This window comes from Scardinius erythrophthalmus, assembly GCF_964197995.2.
Source record: "Scardinius erythrophthalmus genome assembly, chromosome: 18".
Classification (NCBI taxonomy): domain Eukaryota; kingdom Metazoa; phylum Chordata; class Actinopteri; order Cypriniformes; family Leuciscidae; genus Scardinius; species Scardinius erythrophthalmus.
In genome coordinates this window covers 36015968-36037689 of record NC_138238.1, presented here as the reverse complement: position 1 = coordinate 36037689, position 21722 = coordinate 36015968, and the positions used below count along the sequence as shown (strand labels likewise).

At 37.1% G+C, this 21722-nt stretch overlaps 1 protein-coding gene across 1 annotated transcript in view; it reads right to left on the bottom strand.

Moving 5' to 3' along the window:
* Positions 1-21722, bottom strand: part of wnk4a (WNK lysine deficient protein kinase 4a) — a 65226-nt gene that overhangs the window by 7436 nt on the left and 36068 nt on the right. The window contains exons 8-17 of the mRNA XM_081393320.1: positions 20756-21116; positions 18509-18660; positions 18281-18345; positions 16911-17046; positions 14679-14795; positions 11315-11485; positions 7896-7944; positions 7697-7807; positions 3264-4030; positions 573-663 (exon numbers count right to left, since the gene is read on the bottom strand). Coding sequence (XP_081249446.1) covers positions 573-663; positions 3264-4030; positions 7697-7807; positions 7896-7944; positions 11315-11485; positions 14679-14795; positions 16911-17046; positions 18281-18345; positions 18509-18660; positions 20756-21116 — 2020 coding nt within the window. The remainder of the gene's footprint in view (positions 1-572; positions 664-3263; positions 4031-7696; positions 7808-7895; positions 7945-11314; positions 11486-14678; positions 14796-16910; positions 17047-18280; positions 18346-18508; positions 18661-20755; positions 21117-21722) is intronic.

Sequence of the window (21722 nt, the reverse complement as noted above, 5' to 3'; positions counted from 1 at the left end):
TATACACTGCTCAATCTGTCAAATGTAGTAGGCCATCAAACTATGAACAGTATCGTCTACATACAGTACAAACAAGTGAACCAGAATATCAGCCAAAAACAATTAAATGTTAAACAATTTGTGACTCATTAGTTTGTCATTGTCTGCCAAGAGCTAAAATATTTTATATAAATTTGGATTAAAATGCACAATAATATTTACTTCATGTGACACAATGCAGCATAATCCTAATGCAGCTAAATGTCTAGCGTTGTTTCACATTTTCCTTTTTTAAATACATGACAGAACTGTATCCTGTAATACTCAGTAAGTATTATGTTTATATCCCATCCCGAACACAGCCAAAATAGCTCCGGGTTTAGGAACACATAAAAGCTGTGGACCAAGAAACAAAAAAACACTTTGGTTGCACAAGAACTCCGCAGGCTTATTTAATAGGTGTCCACAAACCCTCTGCGAGTGCAAGACCATATAACCATGCAACATTATAAAACCACATTCTGTAAGCAGAAAGCCCTATGTGTAGCAGGTGGTGTGTTACGTGTGTTTGTGTTTAGGGGTCAGTATCTTACCAGATGGTGAAGAGATGTCTTGGCCCTGTGAAGTTCTGGTACTCTCTCCTGAGACCAGAGGAGACAATGATCTGGGACTGGATGACGACACCTTGGAGAGAAAGACTGTTTCATTCAGGAATAATTCCACATCTGGGTTTCATAACCGAGGATGAACACATTTAAAGGTACATTAGCAATGTTAGCTATTGACATTCAGTGATATAAAACGTGCTCAGAAAAAACACTATGGAAACAAACACAGTCATAACACAGAAACGTAACACAGAAACGCACAACTGTCATATAAAGAGCAGAGGTCACCAGTTTGCGTACCATGATCCAGATCAGGACCCCTCTTTGGTTCCACCCATATTTATCATATATACACACATATATACAGTGCTATGCATAAGTTTAGACACCCATGCTAAAGTTGACTAAAAAGAGGAATAAAAAAATCATCTTTTGGAAATTGAACTTAATGCCTTAATTAAAAAAATTAGGAAAAATCCAACCTTTAAAGGAGAACTCCGGTCAATTTTAACATTGAGCTCATTTTTTTGTACATTTGGAGTGCTGTCAATACAGAGAACAACGACAAAAATCGGTGTTGCCTACACCGAGTTATTCTATTTTTAAAATTTGCACCCTGTTGACTTCAATGGGGCAAGTAGTAAGCCTGCTTTTTAGCCTCTTAACATCCTTGATGTGTCATTACAAGTGCACAGAAAATGTGAGTGATTCCTTCCGAGTGAACACGGGTGAATCTGACTGCAGTAGATGTTAGAGATATTAATAAAAATGAAGTTAATTCAGCCAGCGCAAATACCTGTGTTTACATCCTGTTTTCGGTGGAAGGCCATAGTAATCAATTGTCGAGTTCACGCGCGTGATCATAGGCACTAAACCTATGCGCGTGAACTCGACAATCGATTACTATGGGCTTCCACCGAAAACAGGATGTAAACAGAGGTATGTGCGCTGGCTGAATTAACTTCATTTTTATTAATATCTCTAACATCTACTGCAGTCAGATTCACCCGTGTTCACTCGGAAGGAATCACTCACATTTTCTGTGCACTTGTAATGACACTTAAAGGATGTTAAGAGGCTAAAAAGCAGGCTTACTACTTGCCCCATTGAAGTCAACAGGGTGCAAATTTTAAAAATAGAATAACTCGGTGTAGGCAACACCGATTTTTGTCGTTGTTCTCTGTATTGACAGCACTCCAAATGTACAAAAAAATGAGCTCAATGTTAAAATTGACTGGAGTTCTCCTTTAAGGACACCAATTTTCTTTGTGAATGAATAATGTATCGTAAATAAATAAATGTTCTTCCTTAAAATACAGGGTGCATAAGTTTGGACACCCCTATGTTAAATTCCCATAGAGGCAGGCAGATTTTTATTTTTAAATGCCTTTGGAATTAAAATAGCCCCACATCATCACATAGCCTTCACCATACCTAGAGATTGGCATGGTTTTATTTCAGTTAGCCTAATAGCTGGTTTGATTTGCATTGAGAGATGATCTTATGGAAAGTACTCCATGCCAATCTCTAGGTATGGTGACGGGTATGTGATGATGTGGGGCTATTTTAATTCCAGAGGCCAAGGGAACTTTATCAGGATGCATAGTATCCTGGATCCATGAAGTAACTGGCCTTTAAAAATAAAAATCTGCCTGCCTCTATGGGAATTTAACATAGGGGTGTCCAGACTTATGCACCCTGTATTTTAAGGAAGAACATTTATTTATTTACGATACATTATTCATTCACAAAGAAAATTGGTGTCCTTAAAGGTTGGATTTTTCCTAATTTTTTTAATTAAGGCATTAAGTTCAATTTCCAAAAGATGATTTTTTATTCCTCTTTTCAGTCAACTTTAGCATGGGTGTCTAAACTTATGCATAGCACTGTATATGATTATATCTATTTAATACAATTATAGTTGTATTAATTAATCGAATAATAATTGAAATTAAGAAATATTTTATGAAGTGATTATTTTACTTTTTATATAATTAAATAAATTGTATTGTAAATAAATGCACTAAATTATGTTTTTATTCAATCTAAAAATCTTTATTATTTATTATAAGATTTTATTATTATTTATTTTATTATTTATAATACTTTTACAAGATGTCGCCAATATGTAAGATTAATTTACTGAAAGTTATTTTGGGACCACTGATTGACCAGAATGTTTTTGGGAAAGGAACATTTTTTTTTTTTTTTTTGATACAACTGCAATAGAGAAAAAATATTTTTTCCTGATAAAATTAAAAGGTGATAAAAAAAAGCTCAATTTTGCTGTGCTTGTTTGTAGGACTGCACAATTTGGCCAAAAAATGTGTGATTATATATCAATATGGCTATGAAATAATAATGAAATTTATCATTTATATTTATAATATATAATAATTATAATATTTATAATGTTTATCATTCTTATTAATTAAAATCTTGAGAAAAATATAATAATTATTATTATTATTTATTTGTATACATGTCTTAAGTTCTTCTAAAAACCACTGGGAGCCAGTTTATATAAATTCTCATTAAAAGTATGAGATGGTTGGTGCATGTTATGTTTATATATATATATATCTTATTTGAATCAATACCTTCGCTATTATTTAAACTAATTGTACAGACTAGACCTCTTTAATTGGTTAACTGGTGAAGAGGTTAATGGCTTACTCTGCTATCTGGGCTCGCTCGTGGGGAAGACGACAGTCCAGACGAAGACCCGGGGCTGCTCCGCTGCTCTAGTAAGTGCCTGGGGAAAGCGGGTCTGTATCCGTGAGGATATTCCTTAGAGGAGTCCTGTGCATACAGCATTCCCTCTTGAGACGCTGTCTGCTGGGCGGACATGGAAACGCCACTGGGTGAAGTAGACGTTGGAATCGTTTGGGAAGGTGGCGACATCAAACCGTCTCGAAACTGAGATTCCATGTTCTGGTAATACTCGGCCATCCCTGGAGATTGAGGATACTGGGGCGCATACATCGTGGGATAACCAGGCTGGAAACCCGGCATGGCCTGTACCATGTTCGGTGCGGGCATGAAGGAATGTGCCATGCTCATTGCCATAGACAGCACATTAGCCAGGGAAAACAGAGGCTGACTGTGTGGAGGCCACATGGCCTGTGCGTGAGCCGGAGACATCAGGTTGACGTCGGACACGGGACTTGAGACGTCTGAGCTGAGTGGACTGGGGGAGCCCGGGCCGGATGCAGGGGACGAGAGGGAGTATGACGGACTGCTGTGCATTCGGGACAGAGGAGTATGGCCAGGTTTGGGGGAGCCTGGGTGAGGCGGGTACGGGAACGGGAAGTGGGTGGGGTTGTTCATGTACGAGGGCATAAACTGCTGAACGTGAGGTAGGTTGGGATGAGGCATTCTGGGATCAGAAGGGTAGGCTGAGGCTGATGGGACATGATGAGGATGAAGATGAGGATGAGAACCTGGGAAATGACAAAGATATTAGTCAGATGGTAATGCAGAGGGAGATTTTCTATGTTATATATTTATCTTAATTTTTTTTTTAAAAGGCAGTGAGTGGTGTTCGCTCTGTGCAAAAATTTCCAGAACTTGCCTTGTTCATTTTTAAAAACACTCAGAATTTAACGCCATTCTTAAATGTAATCAGTCGTGCTGTAAAAAATTAGTTTCAACTTTAAAAAGTAAGTGTTCATGCTGCCTTAAAATTTTAAGTTTAGTCAACTCAAATATCCAATTTGTCACTTAGTACTTCACATTCAAGTTGACTAAACTTAAAAATGTAAGGCAGCACGAACACTTACTTTTTTTAATTTGAAACTATTTTTTTTTTTTTAAGAGCGATTTACTTTAGTGTTGTGTGTTTTATTTTTTTATTAATTTAGACTAAATGGTATAGTTTTATAATTTATAATTTATCAAAATGATAAAGGTCACTCCTCTAAAAGCTGCATGAGGTACAGTATCATTAGCTATGTCTTTGTCTTTTTATTTATTAAGCACTTTTACACAACTTTGTCATTGACCAAAGTGCTGTACAAACACATAAACAGTCACAACAACATACATCATTAGCACCACATAAAATAACAATGAGATAAAATAAACCCCTCAGTTTGATAAACCTACAAATGCAACTACTATACCCCATTGAATGCTAGAGCTAGGAGGTATTTTTTTTAGCTTATATTTAAAAACAGTAAATGTAGGTTCCAATCTGATAGAAAGGGGTAGATCATTCCAGAGTTTTGGAGCTATCGCTACAAAAGCTCGATCTCCACTTCTCCGCTTTGTTCTTGGAGTCGTTAAAACCAGCTGGTCAGCTGACCTCAAGGACCGTTTTGGTTCGTATTTCTTGATAAGATTTACCAGGTACAATGGAGCCATACCATGCAGTGATTTATGAACAAAAATTAAAATTTAAAAATTTATTCTATAGTCAATTGGTAACCAATTTAAAGAGCTCAAAACTGGGGTAATGTGGTCTCGCTTACGAGTACCCGTCAAAAGTCTCGCAGCGGCGTTTTGAACTAATTGTAAGCGATTAATCAGTGTTTTATTTATGCCGACATATAACGCATTGCAATAATCTAGTCTTGTAAATATAAATGCATGAATGAGCTTTTCAAGATCACGAGTGGACAGAAAAGGTTTCACTTTCGCTATTAATTTCAAATGATAGAAACAAGACAGAATAAATCTGTCTCTCAAACCTGAGATAACTGTCGAAAAGAACACCTAAATTTCGGACTAATGGCTTACAAAAAGGGGCTAAATCACCCAGATCATCCAGATTATTTGGAACTCCAAACCACACAACTTCAGTTTTCTCTTCATTTAGTTTTAAAAAATTTAGAGATAACCATGACTTAATGTCATGTATACAATTTCGCAACAACTCTATTTGGTTCTTGCTGTTTTTTTTCAGAGGGAGATAAATTTGCATATCATCTGCATAAAAGTGAAAGGGTATTCCATGCTTGCTGAAAATTGACCCAAGGGGTAGCAAATACAAGGAAAACAAGATTGGGCCAAGAATGGACCCCTGTGGAACCCCACTAAGCAGAGAAGCAGGTTGTGAACTTTCTCGACCAATATTTACCGAAAAAGTTCTATTTAGAAGAAAAGACTTAAACCATGCAAGCGCTGTACCTTGAATTCACAGTATCATTAATGTCTGCAGCACAAATATGTGGGCGAGTTACAAGACAAAGTATTAGTATTAGGGTTAGCAAGCACCAACATCTGAAGAGTTGTTCATATACATTTATGCATCTATACATTTATATAGAAACTGTTCAATATATGCTGGAAAGAACGAGGCACACCAACCTATTTTAGCTGGATGTCTAGCTAGAAGGCTTTCCAGAAAGCAACAAAAGCTACTGTTGCAACTGATCTCATCATACTCAAATTCATTAGCAGTAATCAAACCATGATCGCAATCCTCATGTGAATATTGGCAATGATAGATGTCCAAAACAGGTTCCTCTGCTGAAAGTCTTTTGTGCGAGTGAGACGTCACACCTATGGGTTTGTCCCATCATATGTCAATGCCAAAGTGAAATGCCTCTGTACAATAACACCTTTCACACAGTACCATCTCCATAGCAATACACAAAGTGTTGTCTAACATGGTCTCTGATGGGTCCATTACGTCAACGGACCGGCCCCAGTGAATGATCATGTCTGAAGTTTAACATCGATGAAGCGAGAGAGCCAAAGTCTCTCTGACATTAACGAAAATAAAAACCATCTGTGCATTCGCTTGTAAAGCTCCCATTGTAGAAGAGTCTGAACATAATTGCTGTAGACATAGTAACAGTGGCTCTTTGGTTTTATCTGGATATTCTTTTTCAAAAAAACGAATACGCAAGATGTATCATCGAGGCACAAAGCCAGAAGGCAGCAGAACAAAATGTTCTGTAGGCGGGACAGAAAAGCACCAACAGTAGTAGAGAGATCAACTCTAGGAGGGGGACATGCAGGCTTTCTGGGTCTTAGTATTTAATTTATGACAAAACTACCAGAGTAGAAGAACTTACAAACACATGTGGAGACCAGAAGATGCACTACAAATAACATTATCTGTCACTTTGAGGGACTGGGTTGTAAATATTCCACACTGTAAAAACGTTGTACTCGTAGTTGTTTGTTTTAAAGCTGTGAAATCAATGATATATACCTTATGAATTGAGTGTATGTAAGTAGATCTGAATATGACATTAAAACTTGAGTAGACCCAACAAGTTAAGGTAAGCCAATTTAAAAACCAAATGAGTAATGAATCCGCTAAAAATAGCAGTTTGACTATTAGCTAGCAATAGTGCACATACAGTAGTGGCCAAAATTGACATCTTTACCTTTTATTCAAATATTACAAACATTTGTTAACGATTTTGTAAGCATACTGCATATCTGTGCTTGGAATCAAAAGTTGTATTTGTGGTAACGCAATGAAACGTCAAATTGTACGGACATCCTTTTTTGACCAGGCCGTCGTACAAAAATATTATGAACATGCAAAAACAAGAGAGGACCAACGAAATATCAATAACTGATTATGTTGTAGTCAATATATGCTTTTCTCTGTGAGATTTTTGTTTTTCTATGCCTATTTTGCAGAGTAAAATAAAACTTGTAGCTGTTGTTTTATTAGATAAATACCTTGACCAAGTTTAGTGTTTTATTCTTCCCTGATATTTAAAATATTTAAAAGATATAAAATATTTTCCTCATATTTTGATGGTTTAATTGAACTTGTAGGGTCATTAAAAACACATATCCCCTCCAGACATCACTTTTGGCCACTACTGTCCGTCAAAATAGGGAAGAAAAGATTGTCACAACGTTCGCTTCATGCAGACTTTAAATGTTATTTTAGGTTAATACAAAGTGCATTGTTGGGACCCAGAAGACAGCATTCACAGCCCACAAACAAACTGCTTCCAGCCAAAGCAAGTTACCCAAGAGTCCCTGGAGCCAGGCTGAATCAGACTGCATCTGTGATGTCCAGTATATGCTATAATGCCAGATGACATTTAAAGAGCGTCCAGTTTTTATTCCCACTCACAGCTAGGCAGGAATAGGAAAGACTAGGAGAGGTACATTGGAGGGAAGTGGTCACTTACCTGGGCCATTATGGAAAGACTGTGAACGTAAGAGTGGACGTGTGGATGAGGTAATGTCTCCACCGACTCCCAGAGGAGAGGCTCTCGCCCCGGCGCCCAGACCAAACTCCGCTGAAAACATATGTATACGTGTGAAAAAGGTGCTGATTTGAAAGGGCTACTTCATCAATACTCAATGGTGCAGTTTATGAAAGCTTACCTGGTAGAGAGGAAGAGGAATGAGCTCGTGCCAGACTGTGGAGGTTTGGCTGAAAGGGAAAAACAGTTTGTAATGTATTATAAATGTACTTTCATGTATAGTATAGGCTTCATTTACATTTTTTGAAATGGGTGGGTTTATTCCAGCCATATTATGAAAAAACTATTTATGCAATTTTTTGTGTTTTTGAAAGAAGTCTCTTGTGCTTGAGGCTGAAAAAAAATGCAATAAAACCTGTAATATTGTGAAATATTATTACAATTTAAAATAGCTGTTTTCTGTTCTAATATGTTTTAAAATGTAATTTATTCCAGTGATCAAAGCTGATTTTTCAGCAGCATTACTCCAGTCTTCAGTGTCACATGATCCTTCAGAAATCATTCTACTATGATTTGATGATCAAGAAACATTTCTGATTATTATAAATGTTCAATTCTATAGTTCTGCTGCTTAATATTTTTGTGAAAACAGTGATATGTTTTTTTCAGGATTCTTTGATGAACAGAATATATTTGAAATAGAATTTGTAACATTATAAATGTGTTTACTGTCACTTAAAAAAAAAAAAAATATCAATTAAAATCTAAAGTGTGTTACTGTTTTACACTACGATTACATACTGTGCTGTTATATATATAAACCTATAATAGTATACACCAAAACTGAATTAAAATAATCAATCTTTCATTCATGTTTAATCACATTGGAAGTAAATAAAGCACAATCCTGTTAGACATTTTATAAAATACTTTAAAATCCTGTCATTTATTTCATTATTGCATAATGTTTAAATTGCTTGAGAACTGAAAAGAGTAACAGTATCGACTTCAGCCCTGAGGTCTTATTTATTAGTGTAATATTCTTTAATGACAGAGTGCTTAAGTTAAATTGAGGTTAAGAGCAGTCGCAGTCTAATTGCTTGTCTCAGGTCCTCCACTGCAGTCACACACAGGAACAGGCATTTTACATACGACTTGCGCAATAATTAACACGACAAGCACTCTCTGTGGCACTGCGACAGGACAAAACAGCTCATACACACAAACCTGCGTAAACTCTCTCAGTCTCAGCTCCACAGCTGCACTGGTTATTGGAAAAGAGGCCTGTGGTTTGTGTACGAGGGTTACATTCTGTCATTTTCTAAGCCTTTACAGTCCTGCTTTGAGCCTGTTGAGCGAATGACGCTGGAGACTCTAGAGACGAGCATCTAACGCCTGCAGGGAGGAGGTCTGGGACGCAGCTTCTCTTGCGCGGCTGGTAGTAATCAGGAACTGGTCCCGGTCCAGCGGACTTCTCTTGAGCGCTGATTTCGCAACCCTCAGGGTACCATGCATGATTGTGTGGGTGTGTGTGCCTCCATTAGGCTGTTATAGATCTCTGAATCCAAATAAAACAGCCATTGTTCTGCTTCTCTGTACTAATTAAGACATATCTTTAGATCAGTTGACTGGCAGACTGGAGTAAACCGAGAGTGCATTTTGTTCTACTGAGTTTGGACACAAAGTTTTTATTGCAAAGAGCAGCTAAAAATACCATAATGTTCATGTTACTGTTTTTTGGATATATGGACAAATATTCATCATATTTTTATAGCAGCATGACTAGTTATAAGCAGCCATATTATACTATGAATATAGTTGTAGCTAAAGGGCATTAGGCGTCACGCAGCACAGCCTCGAGTGCCTTATTGCTTTTATAAAGTTTTTACCAGATAACAAATATGTTAAGGACATTTTACTTTTAGTTTATAAAGCAAATTATTAATAATAGTAAATAAACTATTGGTTCAGAATTTTGGAATCATTGGGAATTTTTAATGTTTTTAAAGTCCCGTCTGCTTTAATAAGGCTGCACTTATTTGATCCAAAATATATTTGGTCAAATTTTTTTTTGCTGCTACTGCAGATCAAATATGGACCGATACACAGACACACTGCTGTGAGCATGTAAGATACGCTGCTGCTGTATAAATAGACACATTTATAAATCTGTAGCAGATCTAGACAGGTGGAGCTGGTATATATATATACAGTAGCCTATATATTAAATTGGAACGTTCTGATTATGGATGTTGATAAATATATAGCAACTATGTTGATATATATTAATCAACATCCATAACCAGAACTATTCAATGTAAGTCTTCATTGCCAGTATCCCAATATAACTTTATTGATAATGTTGTTTCTAATGAGGTAGGATTGGAGAAAAAGATCTGTGACAACGCAGGTTCCATTAAAGGTTCATTTACATTGTAAATAGCAGAGGAAATCGGAGGAAATTTAAATGCACAAGGTGTACACTTATCTAAAGCTCTATCCGGACGGGACTAGTTTAACATGGAGAGGTGGGGTAAAGTAATTATTACCAGAGCTTCTCAGTGATTTTAGTCCCGTCCGAATGTGCCATGTTAGTTATCATTACGGACAATATCAGTAAAGATTACAGCGACTTTTACCTTCAGTAAAAAGGTCCGGAAAAATTACCTCAGGTAATACTAATCCCGTACGAATAGACCCGCTGTAAATATGTACGTAAATATTCCATCATTTCCTGTTTAAAAGTAGTTTTCCGCGGATTTTTAAGTATGGAGACGCTTGAAATAGCATTCAGTTGTGTTCTAGACGCTGGGACGAGTCTGTGGCAAAACTCAAGTGTTTTCCACACACCATTCAGATCAGAAAGAAGGTCGAACGCCTTTTTATAGAGGCACGAAACTTCTTTTAGCGTTAGATAAGTGCCTATTACCAACATATACAATCTGAATTTATTTAATACATCCAACCGAACCTAACTGTTTTATATATACAAAGGTTATATATATGTGTTTGCGCACATGATGATGATGATCAGGAAGTTATTACTCACATGATGACCAGGAGGTGACGGCGGTGATTAAATCGAGTTACCCCTCCCACTTCTTCTAGTTTTACTGAGATATCTTATCCCTTGCAAATTGGCCATTATTATCACAGACGTCCTGTGGTAAAATTACATTACCCCACCTCTCCGTGTTAAACTAGTCCCGTCCGAATAGGGCTTAAAACAGTCGCTCATTGTTAAACTGTCCTCTTTTGTGCTGCCCAGAACAGGACAAAATAGTACAGAACGCACCTCAAGATCATGAGTTAAACCTGAAACCGATCATTTTCAAACAAAACACTCACAACAACAGGGAACTCTGTTGAAAGATAGTGGTTGTGTAAACTCCTGAACAGAGCACACACCCTCACCTACAGCTGGAAACGTGATCTTATCTTCTTCAGGTACACAGACCTCTTTTAAACATCGCATAAAATGATCTGATACGAGTGCATAAATAATTATTCAAATAAGTGGCATAGCTTATTGGTAGCTATCATGTTGCAATGGATTATGAAAGTGAGTGGACTGGAAGGTTTCTTCACTTGCAGGCTCACCTGAGAACCAGACAGTGAGTTGACGGCATGAAGATAAGAGGGACGGGCGGCTCCGTAGGTTTCATGCTGACCAGATGAGTCCTTCAGCATGGACTCTGCTCGCTTAATGATGTCACCGATGCGGTGAATGAAACCTTCCTTCTCTGAGGGCAGGATGAACTCATTATGCACCTTGACGGGGTGAGAAAAAAGAAATAAACAAAACAAAATGAGCAAGCATGACTTAAGAAGCACCATCAATTCTGAATGCCGAAGGGAAGCTGGCATCGGCACACGCTACGTGCGCTACGCACGTAGACCTTGCAGGGATCAAGGCGGCTCTCTGTGCGCTTCAAACTATCCCTCGACTACTTAAAATGAAACGTGCTTAAATTGAGCGTGTGCGCACTTGTGGACACTCTTTTAATTCAAGGGAGCTTTAATTAAGTTTGTCCACAAGCTGAGCTTTTACACACCACTAATAGCAGTGGGTGTTCACCCTTCGACCAATAACACACCAGGAGCGACTCCAGCGCTGCCAGGACTCTGAGACCAAACAAAGAGCTTCTGTATCTGAGAGAGGGAGCTGCATGCAGTCACACAGTCCTGTCATCGAACACACACACTTACAATAGGCATCCGTCCTTCCACTCCTACACACTCAGCATTACAATCAAAGCCTCAAACTTATGGAAAATGACAGGAATAAACTTTATATTAAAAATAAATTCTCTTTATACTTTGATATGAAAAGTACAATTTGTTTTGATTTTATTCACTCTTCTTCTTGCTCATTCAACTCAAATTTATTGGACCTATTATGGCCTTTTTCAAAGTCTTGATTTAGTTTTTTTTTGGGCTCTACTAGAATATGTTTCATTATTATTTTCCCATATTTGTCCATTGTTGCAGCTCCTCTCTTCCCAGTCTGTCAGTAACGCTCTGTTTAGTTCCTGTCTCTATGAAGCCCCTCCTTCTGAAAAGCACACTGCGCTCTGATTGGTCGACTGGGCCAGTGTGTTGTGATTGGTCAAGCGCTTTGAGCGTGTTTGGGAATGTCCCGCCCCTTACCATAACCGCCAGTTTAACACACTACTAACTAACTTCACCAGGCTTTATTCTGCGTATGCCTTGAGTGGGAATTATTTAAATCAGGAATATTGTGACGTGTCCGTTAGTTGTCCGTTACAACTCACTCTCATTACAGTATTAGTAGAGTGTTAGGGTAAGGGTTAGTAGAATAAGTTGACATGTAGTTGCAAAGTTACTTATAGTCAGTAGTGAGTCTGTTGAGGGAGTATCAAAATAAAGTGTTAGCAGATATTAAGCAGACAGTTTACTGATACTCTGATGACTGCTAGTTGACATGTAGTAGCAAAGTTACTTATAGTTAGTAGTACCTACAGACGTAATTGTTCACAATACGATCAAAATAGATAGGGTGAATTTTGATTTCATCCTGACATTTTATTTACAAAGTATAAATGGCCCATGACATTTTGTGTAAACCATGGGACATTTTATATGTTTTGGGGGTGAACGTTCAATCAGAAAAAGAAAAAAGAAAAAAAGAGAAAAAAAGAAGAAATGCAACCGCTCTCCTGCATCTTATAATGAGGGACAAACAGAACCAGATGTCTGAAACAGTTGGTGATCTGGTCAGCTTAAATATCAAAATATCTCTGAAATGTACAACAATAATAGTAAAATGTTAGAATGTTTATGTCTATCATGTATTGTGCTCTTCTATGAAATAAATAATAGTTTTAAAAATTTGATAACACTTTACAATTAGGTTCCATGCATTTTTCACCATTTTCACAAAATTCTATGGCCCACAGAATATATTGTTGTGTGAATAAACTGAACATGCAAAATATCAAAAGAACAAACAGCTCTGGTAAAAAAACATTTTATACTAGCTTCATTCAGTCTTTTTTATCAACACTTGAATGTGGGTGAGTTACATAAAAATAAAAAATAAAAATCGTGTTATTGTCAAAGACTGGATCGGATTCAGAACGATGATCAAAACACAAATATAGCAGATGGAGTCCATCAACACCCCCAAAGCTTCACAGTCGTGCCAGCTTCACTTGATGGGTTTGACATTTCATTTTGGTAATGTTTGGCAGTTTTTATTAAAGAGTTAACTATTGTTAGTTAGCATGAACTATAAAAAAAATAACTTCTAAAACATTAATCATAGTTAACATTAATTTCAACATTTATTAAAAAAGTTACAGTAAAAACTGTAATATTGCTAAATATTTTTACAATTTAAAGTAACTGTTTTCTATGTAAATATATATTAAAATGTAATTCATTCCTGTGATCAAAGCTGAATTTTCAGCAGCATTAAGGCCCTTTCACACTGGACGCGATTTTTACGCACGAATAATTCGCGCGATGGTTTTATTTTTTGATCAGCTGTTTGTGTAATGAGTGGTTTCACACCGAACGCGAATGTGCTGCGGCGAAAAAACGACTTTTTTTTTTTTCGTTTCGATGTCGATTTTTTCTTTTCTTTTGCGGCGACAGAAAAGACTTCAGCCACACATATACTACAAGGACAATGATTGTGTGGCGTAGCATTGCCAACCAACTCGGTTATCACGACTGTGAGTATGTTGTGTGATAGTTTTAGTTGTCCTGTGCTGTGTAGGCTAGCAGGCTAAACTACATTTGGGATAGAAAGCTAATCGTCAAAGATAGAGATAGAGACCGTGTTTACGTGGCTCATGTGATGGGTTTTGACACGAACTATTCGCTTTTTCGTTACGCATCCGGTGTGAAAGGGCCTTTACTCAATTAGTCTTCAGTGTCACATGATCCTTCAGAAATCATTCTAATATGATGATTTGATTCTCAAGAGACATTTCTGATTATTATCAATGTTGAAAACAGTTGTATTGCTTTATAAAGGAGTTTTTAAAAAAATCTATTAAGGTGGTCAGAAGAGGGAAAGATGTCAGCAGCAGTAACTAGTTTTCTGAAATTTAATGGCAAGATAATATAACACAAAGTATTGTGTTATAAATGTATGTTAGATAATAAAAAAAAATGTATATATATATATAAAGAAAAAATAGATTTAAAAGGGTCCATTGCTATTGAATTTTTTTTTTTATGTCCACTGATCTGAATATTGGGGTTACTCTGATACTTTCAGCCCAAGGCTGGCAAATATGATTAGTTTGAAAGTTCAGCAGTAACTTTTTGAAATTAAATTCAACAAATAAACATGCAATGGTACTTTTCCTGAGTACGACCCAAACACATGCACGTAAACATGAGTCCAGCTGTAGGTTCTTATGCAGTGACACAGCAAAGGGATGAAAAGACAATGTGTCAATGTGTGCATTTTAAGATGTTAGGCACCTACCATTACCGCAGCGATGTCCTCGGGGTTGTCGCCATCCAAGTCAAATTTGAAGGTGACCATCTTATCGTTATGAGTCTGTAGCTGACACTCAACCACCCGATCTACTTTATCAGACAGCTGTGGGGAACAACACACACATCATTGTCATGGAAAATACGAATGTGTCTGTGTGCATATTACCAGACATTCGTGTTATTGATACAGCCATCGTTTCAAAGCAGCTTCACAGTAATAAACAGGAAAGTGAAAGAATTAATCACGAAAACTTCACCAAACATGAGACAAATTCAAACTCTGCTGCAAAGCAGCTGTAGCAAGATAATAATGTCAATATTCAGTTCAATTCAGTTCAATAACTGTGTAAACAAGGTTATTCAAATTATTTATGCATAGTAGGATAAATAAAGAGAAAATTCTCTTTGTGCGTGTGCAAGCGTGTTTTGGTCATGGTCTGGGCTAATTGTGTTTGACTGTGTGTTTATAGTTTATCTCTCTGGCCCTTTGAACACTAATCAATGCAAGCCCAAACGGTTCCTCATGAAACAAATGACTGAGGACATCCCGTACCCACACAGAGAACGATCACACATGGACAACGGCTAAACATCTTAAAGGTATAGCGGAGGATTTTCTTTTTCCGGGTGGGTAGTGTAAACTATTGGTCCACCTAAGTGTCAATCATTCTGGTGATATGTTTACGTAAGGCCGTCGTACGTGCTCGTCCCTTAGTTTTCGCTTTCTGCGCATGCGCACTTTCAGGTGTTTATGTGTGGTGAGCTAGAGCTCAGCCATTCATTGAAGCTCGCCGTTTCACCGGGTCCTTTGAAAATGTCTGAGGGTCGCAAGAGAAAAAGTTTGTACGAACTGTATGAGAAGAAGAGAAAGGCCTCAGAAGAGAGAAACAAGATCAGAGTGTTTTTGGGAGATTGTTTCACACGATGGCGTGCGCTGAAAACACAGGTTGGGCTTCCCACTGATGCCTCAGTCGCGAAGTTTCTACTCGACAGGTAAAGTTTGGCATGCTATTTGGAGAAAAAGTGCAAATCTTTTGGAAAGTAATCTTGTATGAGCGATGCCGACAGCAACTTGTAAACAGAGCGTGCACGAGGAGAACCTCGCACACGTTTAATAGGCGTTCCCTATCGGGAGCAAGTAGAGTGTTGCGCATGTGCATTTTTTCAAAAAGTGGAGAGGGCGGTTCTTATCTAAAATTCGGAAAGATCCTCCGCTATACCTTTAAATTCACATGCAATATCATTGCAAGTTATCACCAATTGCCTTGAAACATTATTTATTGATCATCTGATGGTTTTACAGACGTGCAGAAATGGACTGGTCAGTGGTTAGGAGTAATGGTTGACCGATATATCACAGATATTTAGCATTTTTTAATTACCAGTCCTGGGCACTACTTTTTCTGCTTGGCTGATAACTGTCGGAAGGGGACTTTTATTTTGACAGCACCAAGACCTGTCAGAATTATATTATAATTATATTATAATATTACAATAATAATAATTTCAAATTGATTAAACTTGTATAATATATAATTATAATTTGTATACATTAAGTTATTATAATACATTAATAATAAAAATATATTAGTAATTAAAAAGGCAAATGCTATACTTCCTCATTTGTATTTTTTCATATCTTTTTACTATTTATTCAATTTAGTGAATATAATGTCAAATTAATGTAAATATCATTGCAGCATTTATTGTCTTTACAAATGAAATAGTCAAAATTATATTATAATTATATTATAATATTATTTTAAATAAATATTATATATATATATATATATATATATATTCAAGAATTTATAACAAAATAAGTTATTACTAATGCTATGCTTTTTCATGATTTTTTAATTTTTTTTTCATTTGGTAAATATATTGTCAAATAATATAAATATTATAGCAGCATTAACTACCTTTATAAATTAAATAGTCAAAATTATATTATAATTATATTATATATATGACTTTTTAATATGAAGTTATTAAAACAAATTTATCATTTAATTTGGTTAATATAATGTCAAATATCTTTAAAATGAAATATCTGAAGATCTATATTTATTTTTTTGCATATTTATCTACTTTTTATTGGCAACCCTGCTCTCTAAGATATCGGCATCTGCATCGGCCACCAAAAAGCCCATAATCGGTCCTCCATTAGTTAGGAGTATGTATACGTGACCGGATGAAATGCTGATTTATTTCTCACCCCTGTTATTCGCAGACGGGACCGCGTTCTCCGCCTAAACAGTTTCGCTGCTGTCCGTCGGGTCGCTGACTTGCTCCCCCTCTCTGATTGTCCCTCGTAGCCATCGCTCAAGCCGGAGGTCACATCTGAAGCATAACTGTGACATAATCAGGATAATTACATGACAGATTATGGACAAAACATTATATTTTGCATTCTATGACAGCCCAAACTGCAGGAAAATACCTGTGCATCATTATCAGCTATCATTACTAGATGTTTGCTATTGCTCAAACTGTAGTTCGGGTAAAGGGATTTAAACAAACACCCAACCACAAGTATTAAACTTCTGTGTGTAACTCGCCCACCACCATTTGCTAAAACTAAGTATGTTATGCTAACATTGCACAACCAAGTAAACCTATAAAAGTACAAAAGTGAACATCATGTTAATTAAACGGGTGTTTGGAAGACCTGAAGTTAAACTGGGCCCATAAAAACGGTTCAATAAGCAAAAAATGAAGAAAACCACGAAGGAATTTCCCTCTCTCACCATCTCAACACCCTTATTTGTTTAATATTAGGTTTTTAAGAGAACATGATGCATTTCATGAGTGCTCTGTGTTCCCTCGTATTAGGTTTTACAAGTCTGAAGTAAACAAACTTTTGCATGTCCTTCTTTTAGCCTTTGACCCCACAGCTTGCATTGTGTCAGTAATGTCCAGCACAGAGGACCCTTGTGAAGAAGAAGTGTGCTCAGTTGTATTGAATGTCCATTTGTCATGTACTTCAAAACATGTAGTTTCCACTGCACTGTTTCCTGGAAATCCAATATAACGGCTACAGAGAAAGAACTAGACAGACGTAGTATTTGAATTGGCTTTATCTTTGCCGAGTTTGGCCTGTTGGGACGTGGAGTCCATTCTGAGCTTGTTTCTATGAGCTAATTGTGTCTCTCAGGTCTTTTACCAACACAAGCCTCCGTTTAATCCAAACACTGGGCTTCCTACGAGGCCCACAAAACCGTTTATAGCCAGCCTACTGCTTGGCAGACTCTGGCTCTTTGAAAGATCTCTGCCTGCTGAGAAACGTGAAGTTCTTATGAGTGGAAAACTATGTTGTAATGGCAGGCATTTGCTAGGGACGGCATCCAAGAGCCCTGTGGTGAATAAACAGGATCCTATAGGACGTAGAGAATGTGCACTGTTACGAAAGATGAGAGGAGTGGATGGACTCCATATGAAAACATGGACCCTACTGAGCACAAAGCCATCAGTACATCTGGCACTAAAGTAAAACACAAACCTCGAAGTTCTGTGTGTCTTATGGATGTTTTTAATATGGCACAGATGTTATTGAAGAGCTGATGTATCAAGAAAGCATGTTTTTACCTGTCCACAGGTGAGGAGAAAGGGCTAGGAGGTCCTCTCTCTGTTTTAGTCGACACGGCGATACTCTGAGAGAAGATTAAGGGATATATGAGGTGCTTAACAATGAACATCAAAGAAGCAAGTTCATTATGACTTCCTGCAATGGTAAATTGCGTAAATTGAGTTTAAATGGCTCTCCTACGTTTAACTCGTCATTAAGTGAGGCCAATTTTGTCATTATAGACTCACTGAGGGGAAACGGAGAGCTGGGATTGGTGGAGTGGTGGTGGGCGTGGCCTCTGTGGGCGTGGCCTGTGGAGAGCAGCTGATGTTGATATTTGAAGCCTCGGGACCATCCTGTAAACCAGAGGGGCTGAGATCGCCATCAGTCTCACAGTCAGCTGGAGAAACACAGAATCAGACAGTCGGTTAACCCTCTGGTAATACCTCAAAACAGACCAAAGACAATACGCTTTTTTATGCAATGAAAGTACTATATTTTATTTCAAAATGTATGTTATTGTATTTTGAGGGGATTTCATGCTAGTGGACAATATTCACCTCTAAATGCACTATTTTTTTTATATAAAATAATAAGAATAATATAAAAAATATCGAAAACAACATGGCAAAACGTCGGCGCCTAACTCACTGCAGTGCCATTTTAGTATCATTGAGATTTTGAATTCATTGTAAAAAGACTATAAATATGTCTGTATAGAATTTTGTTCATTTTATTTCAGTTTTTACAGAGCCCTGCACATGACATGCGGACAAAAATATATATATCCTGGCCATGAGTTAAGAATTCTTCTCTAGTTTTAGTAAATAGTGGCCAATGGCCACGTTTTATTAATTTGTTCCCTCGTTTTAAGTAAATTGTGGGCACGATATAATAATTTGTTCTATTACTTTACTAAATCAAACACACAATATAATAATTTGTTCCCCCGAAATTGTGGCCACATTGTACTAATTTATTCCCTCATTTTTGTTTGGCTAAATCGAGGGAACGAATTATAACGTGCGCATGATTTAATTGAAACAACGGAACGAATTAGTAAAACGTGCAGTCGGCGCCGATAGTAGTGATGTTGTGCTTCGGGTGACCCGAGTTCGAGTCCCGGCTCGTGGACCTTTCCCGATCCTGCCCCCCCCCCCCCCTCTCTTTCTCCCACCTCACTTCCTGTCTAGCTACTGTCCTATCCTAATAAAAAGACAAAAAACACCAAAAATAAATCTAAAACAAAAAAACGTGCTGATGTTTTAGTGAGTCGGGGAACGATTAGTTATTTTGTGGCCACAATATACACATTTTTTACTGCATGTCATGTCCGGGGTTATTTTAGTCAAACCAAATGAAAATGAGAAATGCTAATTTTAGTTAGTTTTAGTCATTTTATTGTGTAACTTTAGTAACTTTTTTTTGTCTTTTTTCTTTTAGTTTTAGTTTAGTTTTTTATTCGGTCACACTTTAGTTTATGGTCCAATTCTCACTATTAACCACTTCCTCAATAAACTCCTAATTACTGTTTATTAATAGTTAGTAAGGTAGTTGTTAAGTTTAGGTATTGGGTGATTAAGGGATGTAGAATGATGACCATAAATATTAATATGTGCTTTATAAGTACTAATAAACAGTCAATATCGTAGTAATACGCATGCTAATAATATCTAAGTAACTAGTTAAAATGGAGAACTGGACCCCAAACTAAAGTGTTACCATTTATTTTATTTTAGTTTTAGTTATTTCAATACAACAAGTTAAACTAAATGAAAAAGAGAAATGAGAAACATAGACATAAAAAAAAAATACAAAACAGAAAAAAGCTCATTCACAATGTAATAAAATCTCAATACTAAAATAGCACTGCAGTGTGTTTCTAGCTGAAATAAAATAAGTTTGAGTTTTTTTATATTTTATTTCAGTTACGGAAATTATATTTATGGTTTTCGTTTTAGTTAACTATAATAACCATGGCTCACTATTAACACATCAACATAGAGAAGACATGCACATGATGCAGGAATATTACAGTTAATAAAAATGCGGTAAATCTAGTGCTTCATATTACAGTGCCCTTCCTCTATAGTTTCCACTCCAAAAGTGTGTCAAACTGCATAAGTTGCTAACTGTACCCGACCCCCTCACCCTCCCCGATAAGCACACACACACTGGCTATTAAAAAGAGTTTATTTGTGGAGTCGGTTGACTGTGCCACGCTGTTCTCAGGTCTCGGAGAGCCACTGCTCTTAACACGCCGTGAAAGAAACATTGAGGAAAATATAGGGCACTGCACAGTGTAGTTTATGTGAGGCTTTCTGGACATCTTGAACCGGTGCAGGGGAGCGAACAGACATCTAAAATAGAGGTTTATCAATGTGGGGTTTTCAATGGCCAATAATGAACCAAAAATATATCCATCTGATTGATGCATCGGTCTATTACTACTGTATAATCACATAAACATGATGAAACGAAGATCTAGTGCTTACAGGTTGTTGAGGAGCAGCTTGTATGGTGGATGTGGAAGTGTTGATCGGCCTCTGGTTCCTCTGGCTCTGGTGGGAAGCTCCCGATAATCCCAGAATCCGATGAGCCACTAACAGGTTCAGGGATTCCAGGAGTGGGCGGGGCCTGCACAGGAAAGGGGGCGGGGTTTTCAGACATTTGAATGGTGGATTTGGGCGACGACAGCTCAGGCTCTTCCTCAATAACTTCCTCCTTCTTCTTCTTCTGCTGCTCCTCTGCTAGCCGGCGATGTTTTTCCCGCTGGCGCTTGATGGCCGTCACACGGTCTCGCATGGCCTTGGCCACCAGCTTGTAGTCCACCTCGCATACAAACCCCAGAATTACCTAGGAAAGACAGGCTTTATTAGGAAGTGCAAAACTTTTTGAAAAATATGGCCCTGCATCCCAATATGCATTCTATCCACCCTATCTGCCCTAAATAGTATTGACAATTACTAATGTCACATACTATTTAGGATGGATAGTATGCACATTGGGACGCAGGCATTGTTTAAATCAAATTCAACTATATGTTCCACAGTTGATCAATCACAGTACAATTAAAACAGTTGTTTCTGAAATGTTGTTTAAATATGCAAATGTGCATTATCTAATTAAATATGCACTCGTTTGCATACATTTCCAGAGCAGAAATCCGAACATTGGATAAAGCCAGGTTCAAAATTCTTGTTTCATTTTGTTGAGAGATTAAAGGTTTTTATAGAGAGGATTTTGGATCTATCTTTTATTTTACAAACATCAACTGAAATAAAATGATATCTCTAAAAGATCTCTAAAAGCTTTCAGAATAAAGACGGGAATAAAAATGTAGAGTTTGGTGTGTGTGAAGCAGCTGAAGTGGAGATTTCTGACTGAAAACGGACTTTACAGGTATGTATTGTTATTGAATTTTACAGACGCAACTGTATAAAGTGTAATAAAATAAACACT